The 12007-nt window shown below is 36.0% G+C and overlaps 1 protein-coding gene across 1 annotated transcript in view; it reads right to left on the bottom strand.

The window, feature by feature from the left end:
• Positions 1-6789: 6789 nt before the first annotated feature.
• Positions 6790-12007, bottom strand: part of TRDN (triadin) — a gene marked incomplete at both ends in the record, with an annotated part of 325418 nt that continues 320200 nt past the window's right edge. The window contains 3 exons of the mRNA XM_082855419.1: positions 6790-6929; positions 9732-9770; positions 11567-11608. Coding sequence (XP_082711545.1) covers positions 6790-6929; positions 9732-9770; positions 11567-11608 — 221 coding nt within the window. The remainder of the gene's footprint in view (positions 6930-9731; positions 9771-11566; positions 11609-12007) is intronic.

Here is a 12007-nt window from a genome sequence, read left to right as displayed (position 1 = left end):
TAGAGTACTGCCATTTAGAACTGTCAATTTAATTCAATTTATTTTCTAGTTTCAAAAATAATTTTATTTTCTTTAAATGAATGTTATTCTGGTTCTAATAGAAACATGGTGTATGCTGAGTTCCCAATCTTGACACTTCATGGAAACTACATGGAACAACTACAAAAACAAAATAAATGAACAAACTAAAAAGGTCCAAAATCTTGTATCTTCAGCAAAACGTGGAAACAAAGAAAATATGAAAACTCAAAACTAGATCTATGTGAAGCCAAACATATTCCTTTAAAAAAAAAGACAAAAATCTACTTAACAAAAGTCCACAAAATTTAAGCAAGTTTTATATAAAAGAGGATTTCCAAATGATCAATAAATATATTAAAAGTTCTCAACATCATTGGTCATCAGGGAAATCCAATTTACAAGAGTGATGATGTTTGACTACATACCCACTAGAAGTTAAAATGAACAAAATGACAATAGGAAGTATAAGCAAGGATTGAGGCAGCTGGAAATTTCGTACTCTGTTGTTGGAGTGCAAACTGTTACAACCAGTTAGAAAACTGTTTGGAATTATCTACTAAAACTGAACATTCACATACTCTATAAGTCAACAATTCACCTCTGAGCTATAACACCCCCCCGATCCATGTACATATGTATGCAATATAAGAAACTAACAAGAATATTTATAGCAGTGCTATTACACTGGACAGAAACTGGAGCTGTCCAAATACCCACCCACAATAGAATGTATAAATAAATTCTTTGGTAAATACATACGTGAATACTATAAAACAATGAAAACGAATAAACTGCTTCTTTAGAATGTAAACAATATGAATGAGTCTAACCTGTGTAATGATAATTACATAGAATAGAAACTGGATATAAAGATGAATAATTTATGATTTCATTTATATGAAGGTCAAAACAGTCAAGACATTTCTTTGATGATAAAGTCAGAATAGTGGTTATCCAGGGGATATTAACTTGATGAGATATGAATGAGGCTTCTGCGGCACTGTTAAGGTTCTATATCTTGACCTGAGTGGTGGTTTAATACATGCCTCCAGCTCTCCACTCAAGATGTGCGCATAAAATACATCTATCTATACCTGTCTATATTAATAAGGAAGCTCTGTACATAGTGACATAAACAAATAATTGAAGATACATTAGATGAAGAAAGGAAGGTACAGAACAATGTTTATGATATGTACTGTTTGTGTAAGAGAAGTATCAAAATGAGAACATGTATTAGTTTACCTTTGTATTTTCATAGGATGAATACACGAGAATCTGTCAATGTGATTAGCTGTGGGAAGTAAAGGAGTGGATGGGAAACTGAAGCAACGAGGATGGGGTGAGATGATACTTTCGATGTATACCTTTAATACCATTTTGACTTCGAGCAACATTAATGTATTCCCAATTTTAAAAATATTTTTTCATGCGCAGATGTTCCAAAGATGAAAAAATGGAATTGTTTGCTACATTTGTCCCTCAAAATTGCTGGAATTCACAGCTGGCTTGTCTTTTCTATAAAATAGTGCCTCCTTTTTAAAGAATGTACTTTCCTTTCAGATCATCCCAACTCTGTCCATGATGGCATCAAATATATACAAATATACAAATGATTTGCCATTGAATTCTGAATATGAGAGGGAGAGAGAGAGTTATTCTCTAAGCCAAGACGTATGCTACTTGTTTTAAGATGCAGTAGTATTTGACACCGCCTTCACTAACTTACATTGCTGAAACACCTTCAGACCTTCTAAAAATGTTCGATTCTGTGGCAGTGTCTAGGGTACAAGAGTCAATTGGTGTTCTGTCTCAGCTTTACATTCAGAGCACTACCTTTTCACAGATATCTTACAAGCTCCGTGGGTTCTGACTCAATGGTTTGAAGGATATTCTGCTGCCACTGATTTATAGCAGCTCCATGAAAAGAACACAAAACAGTGAATTTTTTTAAAGCAAACATTTTTTTGCCAGTGGTGATGTTCCCATTTTTGTGTTTGGCTCATGCCGGTCTGGCTTTCATTTGCTGTTTTAGCTCATGACACTTAGCAATGCTAGGTCTCCAGTTCAGAGCATAGCTGGACCATTTAATAACAAAACCAGAAGGAGTTTGAAAGGTCTTACCAATATTACTTTCCAAGGTACTTTCCTGTAACTTTCCTCACCAAAGATGAATGACCTTGTGTGGCAGGAACATTTGTTTTCGTTTCGAGATGAAGAGCTGAGGAACAGAGGAGATGAATGACCAGAGTTACTCTAGAATTAGAATCTGACCTCAGGTTTGAGGACCCTTAGGCCACAGGGCTCTCTACCACAGCAGACTTGTTCTGAAAACACATCTGACCTGGAAACTCTACTCAGAGAGATCCTGAGGGATCCCTCCTACTCAGAGGGATCCCAACCTCTTATTAACTTATTTAAGAGAGCTTTGGATGTAATGGGGAAAAAAAGTAAAATGCCCTAATGACCTAATGCAAGCAGTTAGTTCTTGCTAAAATTTCAACATGGAGAATTGACTCAGAAATTGATGATCTTGAAGAGGGCAGATGGCCTGGAACTGAACATGGCTGTGTGAGAAACCAATATTTTTTTTGCTATTACCACTTTATTAACGTGCACTTCTTCTGAAATTTGTATGACTCTAATTATTAATATGCACTAATTCACTTATTTGGAGCTTTCCTTTAGAGTCTAAATGTGTTTTTGTTAGCATCTGTTTTTCTTACTTATTTTGTTAACCTGCATCTTTGGATGCATTGAGATTAATTTAAAGAGAGTTGTTTTCTTTTTATTTGGGGTCTTTCAGTGACTTTTGACTTTTTTACAGTTAAACTGTGTGGAAAAATAAAACTATTTTTATACACACAGGGAAGCATCCACAGGAATTCCTAAATGTTTTATGGTCATATATGTTTATTGAAGGGGAATAGGTACAGGGTAGCAGCAGTATTGGCCTGAAAGGAGTAGGGCAAAGAGTGCTGTCTGAAAGCTTGTTCCTGGAAAACTGTGCTGTTTCCACATCTTAATGAGTGTGTAAATTACATAGGAAGTTGATGATGGTGGAGACTTATATGGAGTCACACCGGGTGGGTTATATGCAGCAGATTAGAAAACAGAAGATTCCGGTTCTCAATCTAGTTCTGTTACTAGTTAGCAATCCCTTTGGCACGTCACCTAACATCTTTGAGATTCAGTTTATCTCTAAAGCAAATGAATGAAACTTAAGGTCCTTTTAGGCTCTCACGTAGAAAAAAGTAAGTCTTTGCACACAGGATTACATTTCTAACACCGATTATAATTTAAAAATAAATTTTGAGATGCTGGATAAAGTAGCCAAGATTTGTAATAGCACCCTGAGTACAAGGTTAAAGGCATTTGGGAGCTAGCAGACTAATATTCTAGGCCTGGCTTTGACACAGTTGGTGACTGGGCAAATTTATGCATTTCTATAGGGACTAGGTTTGTTTTCTGTACTGCCGGTTGGGCTAGATCGTCTCTGAGTTTTCAGTCAGCAATAATATTGGCTATTCCCTCTGATTTTTCCAGTAAAATAACTCAAAGAAATAATATGAGTCCCTCAATATACAGTTTTAGTTTCCACAATATTTCCATGAGGAGTTTTGAAAGGGATGTACCAGAAGGAAGCAATATACCAGCACTTTTCATGGGAATTATTTCCAAAAAGCTTTGCCCCATTATCAGGCTTTATGAAAACTAAATGTAAATTTAAAATCTTAGGTAGTTATTTATTTTCTATAGACCTTCATCTATTAATAAGAGGTAAAGTGTGGGGCAGAGTAAAGAGTTGGGATGGGTAGCTCATACCAATTAGACAAAATGAAGAACTGAAACAGTTATTAACTACTTACATGTTCATGACCAATATGACATGAATTATAGGTGAACTACTAAAGACAATGACTTTTAACCAAACATTTATCTTTTCCTTTTAAAATGTAAAGCACAAACATGAAAGGACTAGAAATACTTTATTTGATGGACTCGTATGAACAGATGAGTTTAGTTAATATTTTTCATGTGCTCTTATCATTGTAACTTTAAGCAGATAAACCTTAACAATTATTATTAATATCGTTAACATCATAATTCATTTGTCTAATTCTAATTACAAGAAATTGTCATATTTAACTTTTTTATCAAATAGTTTTCATAATGAGCGTGAAAGAAACAATAAAATAATATAGAAATGCACTCAGAGGGAAAAGTAGTGCCACATCCAAAAGTATTATTTCAGAAAATGTTTTTTATGTCATATCTGTATTAAGATATTTTGTCAGTCTCCACAGTACATCTGTGAGGTATAAGGTTGTTTGTCCTGAAATCCCTATTTTACACACAGGGAAACAAGCGCAGTATGTTTAGCAAATTTTCCAAGGCCACATATTGTGTCAGGATAGCGCTGGGAAAAGAATTTATCTCTGATATTTTTCTTATATAGTCCAGTGCCTAACACAGTGCCCTAGAAAGAGTAAGTGCTCAATAGTCACTGAAGGAAAAGAATGAAACCATTCTTCTCTATGAAATTGAGAAAACTGTCATATTTGCTCTCTATTCCTTTAGTCATTAAACTGGACAAGCTGGGGCAGCAGTTGAGCAATAAACTTCATCCACTGTCCTTTCCACAAGTTTTCATTATTACATGAAGAGGCTTTACAAGATGGTACCATCTGGTCAGTACTGAAGTTACACACTTCTAGGCACCCCACGTAAGGAGTGTCATTAATCTTGGTTCATTGTACCATTGGCTTTTGTGGTGTAAGTTAGGTCCACCAGCCTGTGGCCAAGATCAACTTTTCACAAAAGTCACTGAAAATTCATTATTAATAATTAACATGTTACTAATGTCCTACCCTAATAATATTCTAGTAAAACAGAGTTCTACATCTTGGAGCTAAGAAACTTAGTTGCAGTCCTTGAAAATAAATGACTTGGCTAGTGTCGGCTCTGTCTACTTCAGACTTCGCTGAAGATAATTATAAAGCCAGAAAGAATAACTCAATTTATTTCCTGAGTTAATGTGTCATAAGTTGAATTGCAACTGTAAACATGATAAAGGTCACAGTGGCATGACTTCTACTTTTATTTATTTAATTATTTTGGCCACGCCACACAGCATGAGGGATCATAGTTCCCCGACCAGGGGTGGAACCGTTCCCCCCTGCAATGGAAGTACAGAGTCGTAACCGCTGGACCACCAGGGAATTCCCTGGCATGACTTTTAGAGTTGATAGAAAAATGTGGTAAAAAACACAAGTGTTGATATCACTGGGAGACAAAAGGATGGCAAAACTATAGTAGTTATTCCCAATGATGCATCATCAAAATAAGTTAAAGATTGTCATTCATTTCATTGACACTGGTAACCAATTACATAAAAAATAAGTAAGACATCTCGTGAAGCACTTATGGTTAAAACGTATTCCTTCACCTCTAATGACATTCATATTTTTCTCTTTTGAGAAATAAAACCTGTTTAACTCCATAGAATGATCCTATTAAAGTGAAATGAAAATACTCTTGTATCTGTCACCCCAATTTAGTGATTGATCTAAAATTTCACCCAGGTGACATTTTCATTAGGGCACAGTCTGGAGAAATCTGACAATTCTACATCTCATTTGCTTATACTTAAGCAAATGATTCATCAGACTTGCCTAATTGGATGGTGTATTTCCACTGGAGTGAATGTCCTAATAGTAATTCAAGACAAATCTTAGAGATAAGATTCATCAAACATTTCTACTCCATCTTATCATGTCTAAAGGTCAGAGATATTTTGAGCTCTAAAAGAGCATCATAAGGAACTTAAAGCATTCTTTGGTGCAACTGTTACTCATTTTTAGAGCATAGTCACAACTAAAATAGAGATAGACAGAAATCAAATCAAACTACTAAACATCTAAAAAAAAAATGGTTCTGAAGAACCTAGGGGTAGGACAGGAATAAAGACGCAGACGTAGAGAATGGACTTGAGGACACGGGGAGGGGGCAGGGTAAGCTGGGATGAAGTGAGAGAGTGGCATGGACGTATATACACTACCAAATGTAAAATAGATAGCTAGTGGGAAGCAGCCGCATAGCACAGGGAGATCAGCTCGGTGCTTTGTAACCACCTAGAGAGGTGGGATAGGGAGGGTGGGAGGGAGGCTCAAGAGGGAGGGGATATGGGGATATATGTATAGCTGATTCATTTTTTTATACAGCAGAAACTAACACACCATTGTAAAGCAATTGTAATCCAATAAAGATGTTAAAACAAACTATTAAACATCAGCTTACTGGGTAAATTGAGTTTAGACACCTACATGATGCAAAAGAGCAGCCTTTGTATAAGCTCCTACACCCTTTAAACTTGAAGCACAGTCCGTGTTTTCACTTCAAAGTAAATATCTAACTGAAGCCAGAAATTTCATTTTGTCATTGTGTCAATTATGTTTAAAAGACCATTATTAAGTAAAATTTAACCTAATTTGCGAACAACCCTACAGCGAGTGGAAACAGAAAAATATAAGTACCCACACCCAGCAACAAACAAATGACAGATTCTTGAGCGCCAGACCCTCCAACTCGTCTACTTATCATTCGATCCCTTTGCTCACTCTTTCCTTCTACACCAGGCAGGAGAATAAAATATTTTCAGAGAAATTCCCTGGACTATATGATTTCAATTGCACGTGCCACTCTGGACAAACAGAAGATCCTATTTTCAAAGTCTTAGAGCACTTGTAAGGGCTGTGTATATGTGTCTTATTGTCCTTGTTGCTTCTGTTCTGGAGAACTTGGTTGGCCAGGGCTCTCTCCAGGGCGGTGTGCAGGAGTGACAGGAAACTGAAATCCATAGCCATTGTATCCATCCAAGTAGACACATTGGAAGAAGCTGATGGGGCCTAAAGAATAGAGGATGATGATTTATTAAAACAAGTAGAATGTGATTAGGAACAGAGGTAGAACACTGTGAGGCAGTCTAATACAATACATATGGACATGGCTTCTCCAGCCAGATAGCCTTGGCAACAACCAGCAAGTTCCTCACGTGTAAAATCAAGAAAACAACAAAAAACCTCACAGAAATATTGTGGAAATTAAATAAGTTCATATATGTGAACCACTTGAAATCCTTCCTGGCACATAATAAGCCATTACTAAAATGATAATAAAAGAAGCCTGGCATAGAAAGTCAAAGTGTTTAGTTTATAGGAATCTAGATGTGCACAGTATTTGGAAAAACTGGTATGTAGTAACAGGTTTCAAAACATGAGCTTATCAATATGCAAAGTAACCAACTCGTGTGTGTGTTTGTGTGTGTGTGTGTGTGTGTGTGTGTGTGTGTGTGTTAATAACACCACAGAGAGCCTTGTGAGTCGTAAAGTCTTGAGGTTTTCCACTTGCCCTTACTCTGGAGGCAAGCAGTCCCCTGAGATGGCACAGTTACTCTCTAGGGCAGTGCCTCCAGGTAGCAGCTCTGTTGTCAGAGTAGAAAACAACACAGGAAAGGAGTTAAAGCCCAGCGAGGCAGTGTGCGCATTGGATATGGCATGAGCTCTGGGTCCAGTGAGGCAAGGCTCCCAGGTAGCAGTTTTGTTAAGAGATGGTGAGTTTAGCCCCTCCTCACCATGATGGACCCCTACTGACTCTTCAGTGTGGTCCATCGTATCCATTTGCATTCTGTCAACCAACCACAGACTTCTTGCACATGGCCAGGAAAGAGAATGACAATTGCAGCTAGCGGTATGTGGGATATGGGGGTGAGGGGTGTGCTGGCCAAATCCATGTGAGCCTAAGGGTTTATGAAGTAGAATAAAGCAAAGTGTGTGTAGAAAGAAGCCAAGGAAAGCAACAAGGGATTATTCTGATTTCATCACCCATGATGTCAGCTGACTTTAATCATTGGGTTTTCAGTGATGAAAAGTTTGGAGAAATCTTGAGTTTAGTCCTTCTCCTTTCCACTCTATCTCATCCAGAATTGTTTTCTATTTTGTTCTAGCCTCAGACAGAGGCAGGAACACAACCCCCCTCACCCCTGGGTGTTGGACGGTTACACAGAAGGATGGCAGAAAACGGTAGCACCAGTACTAAAAGGGGAAGAGTCCATCAACAACAGGCTACTTTCCAGCTGAATCTTCTGATCCGTAGGCACTGTTCTGACATTTATTTTATTGATGTCAAATAGTTATTAGTGAAAATACCATCATAGCTGCCTATTCTAGATCTTATATAAAAGGCTCATGAATATCAAACTATAGAATTGCTTCATGGTAAGATGAAAATAGAAAATATTGTTTTGCTACAAGTAAATCCCCAAATGAACTTAAAGTACTTGATACCTTGGTGCTTTTTTTTACTAAAATAATGGAATTATTTTATTTATTTACTTCTTTTTAATTAAACCTTTTACTTTGAGATCATTGTAAAGTCGCATACAGTTGTAAGAAATAATGCAGAGAGAGCCCACGTATCCTTCACCTAGTTTTCCCCAATGGTTAACATCTTTTCAAAATTATACTTTAATATCACAACCATGAAACTGACATTAATATAATCCACCTATCTCATTATGTTTTAATATTTATTTATGAAATAAGAGATTTTGAGTGTTATGTGATAAAGCCACAATTTGTTATGAGTAGGTTAACAATTGGGAAAGCACTACTATATAAATCAGAAACATGCCCAGATTGACTTTATGGATTTTGCAACCATATCTGAAAGTATTAAAACTGCTTATTTCTTTATATTCCACACAACCTGATTATATGAAGGGTTATAATGAGTATCCCTCTTATCTGTTGCAGAAGCCCCAGCATCTAAATGGTGCCTAGAACATAGTAGGCACTTAATATTTGTTCAATAATTCAAGTATTAATAGAGAACAGGAGGCATTTTCTATTATAGAGGGCATTTTTGTAATTTCTTTCAGAAATACATCTAAGAAACATTGTAAAACCCAGAGAACATGATTGACATCATTTCCTCAGATAAATGTCTATTCTTTACTTTAAAAGCATTATGTGAAGCAAACTTAGGTTACACCTATTTTAAAAATTGCTTCCTTTAGTCTGTCCAGCAATGACTCTTATGCATATGTGAATTCAAGATGTATTGCTTTACCATCTGAAGAAAAATATCTAATTTAGAAGTACTGAAATAATGAGAATCTTGGACATTGAATTTTGTAACTGCATATGAATACTGATTGCATTCTAAAATCAACGATCCCAAAGATTGAACATTAAGAGCCTGCCATATATCGAGAACAATCCAAAAGAACTTTCATTCTTAGAATGAGTCTCTAAACAATTGAATTGCTGAGACCTATTTCTACATTTTTTTCTTTTTGATATAAAAAATTTCAGCATATCACTTCAGCTGTCTTTTTACAAAGCAGACAGTAAGTAGCACACATTTAAGCACAGATTCGGTTGGAGTGCTCAGGGTCAGAGCTGTGTAGAACGGTTTGCAATAAGTGCCACTTCCATCATTGCTTTGTAATTCCTCCAAATATGTGCCACTTGCCTGACGCAAAAAATGCAGAACTTCTCTTTGAAATGTAAGAGACCTACTTTAATGTTATTCTTCACGTCTGTGCTAAAAATCTTCTTCTTTTTCTTCTTAAGGGAGTCTGAAGTTTCAATTTATATATACCATCTACAGAATGCCTCAGTAGTTTTAATCTTTTTTAAAAAACTTACTTTTTTGCTTCTTTGTGGAAGACACATCTTCAGCTTCTTCTAGTAGATACAAAAATATGAAAATAAATAACTTGTACATTCACAGCTATTATACAAATATGTAGGGAACTGAAAAATGACAAAAAATGCACAGTATGAAAGAAACAGGAGCCACTTGCCCTCCTTAGAATGTACTCTAGGTTCTTATTCAGATTCTGTTCAGCCTTTAACTACAAAATTTAGTAGGTAAGATCCAGGAGTAGAAGAGGAGGCAATGAAAGAAAAGAATGGGAAATGTTACAGGCGATTGTTCAGATAGAAACTGGTCCTGATGTTAATGGAGGGCTAGCTGACACCCATTCCTTTCTCAGAAGAGGTTTTTGATGCTCAGAGTTATAATATGGTAAGGATGGAATCTGGCTATGAAACAAACATTTTAGTCAAAATAATTTTAAATTTGTGAGAGACATAAGTTTTAATGACCATCCTTGTCCTGAAAGAATAGCAGCAGGCTAGTATTCTGTATCCTTTCCTTCTCTCATGTGATTCAAGGACTCTTTTGCTTGAGTGATATGCATCATGTGTATATCTAACAAAGGATAATTTGACACTATCCATTTGAACCCCCCTTCCCAGGTTAGAAGTTCTTAACTGGTGTCCACAGATGAACTTTTGCAAGTTTCCTGTAAAACTATGAAATGTTAAGATATGAGTGTGTGTGTGTGTTGCATCTAAAGCAGGTTTTAGATTTCATCAAATTCTAAATGAGTTCAAAAAACTTCCTTCTCAAAGTGTGATCCATGTGCCAGTAGTTTCAGCATCACTTGGGAAACTGATATAAACACAGTTCTTGGTCCCCAACCTCAACTTATTTCATTTTAACAAGATTTCCAAATGATTTGTGTATAAAATTGTTTGAGAAGCTATGGTCTAGAAATTTTAAAAATATATTAAAAGTTATAGTTCTTAATAATTCAATTTTTAAAAAATCTAAAAATTTTAGTATTCAAAAATATCTTAAGACGAGTGTAAATCATTTCATAAGAATCAGAAAACTATTCTCTTGTGTCTTTTCTCAAAGTGCTATTTTCCACACTGTCAATTAATTCCAGACACTGCCACAACACTTATATTTTGATGACAAGAACACCTCTTAGGCAAACTCTTATTGTCCACAGGCAAGTCTCGAAGTAGAACAGCAAATATCTATCATATAACAAGCCAAACTAGGAAGCCAGGAAACCCTTCAGGAAAAAAATGCATTAAATTAAATTAGTTGAAAACCTTACAATACAGATGAGGAAATTTAGTCCTGGAAATACTCGCCTAAGGTCATGTATCTGGTTGTAGCAAATTTTTCTGAGGTTTGAGATCTGTCTTCCTCCCTCCCTCCCTCCCTCCCTCCCTCCCTTCCTTCCTTCCATCTTTCCTCTATGCTATTGTTGCCAGCATAGGCAAGTTATCTTAATTTTTCTTAATAAACACATCAATCTCATATTTGAACATTTATGTGAACCTCCTGCTGTCAAATAACATCTCCCCAATCCTTGGTGAAACAATAATTTTGAAATATTGCTATTGTAAGCAGATTGGCCAACTAATTATTCAATAATTACTTGTAAATATATCAGTGTCCAGTTAGGCTTCAATATATGGATATATATATATATATATATATATATATATATATATATGTTTTCCAAATAACGTACAAAAACTGTTTGTTTACAAATAAGTCTACCTCTAAACACTGCTTAGGTAAAGCTGAAAACCAGATCAAGAATAGTTAAATAAAACAGAAAAAATATTGCAGACTTAAGAGAAAACTCATAGTGAACTGAAGATAACAATTTTACCTTTAGCTTTCGTTGAAGCTGGTACATCTTCAGAATCTTCTCCTAGAGAGTAAAGAAAGACATATCAATTCATGATCTATTTCTCAGATTTCCCAAAGAGGAAATATTGTATTTAAAGGTTTTTAAGAGCTAGAGGGTCTCTTAATCTATAAATTCAGCAATGAAGTGTCTCTATGAATAAGAACTTTGTGATAAATAAGGTAACTTCTCTGACTTGGGCAGAGGTGGGGAGGAAATAGATGCTGTGCCAGGACTGTGGTCAGCAGGCCAGCGAAGTCTGGCTAGGGCAAGGAGAGCTTGCAGTGACCCTCCCAAACATGCTTGTCCTCCTCTGACTCCTAAAACTGCTTCCCGAAACCACAATCACTTTTGGAATTTCGGGAATTTGAGGTAAATAAATTCATACACATATGGCAGATCAAGAGGAAAATCTCCGCCCAT

This window comes from Leucopleurus acutus (genome assembly GCF_964270905.1).
Source record: "Leucopleurus acutus genome assembly, chromosome: 15".
Lineage (NCBI taxonomy): Eukaryota > Metazoa > Chordata > Mammalia > Artiodactyla > Delphinidae > Leucopleurus > Leucopleurus acutus.
Note: the sequence above shows the minus strand (reverse complement) of the source record. Positions and strands in the feature narration are given on the sequence as shown.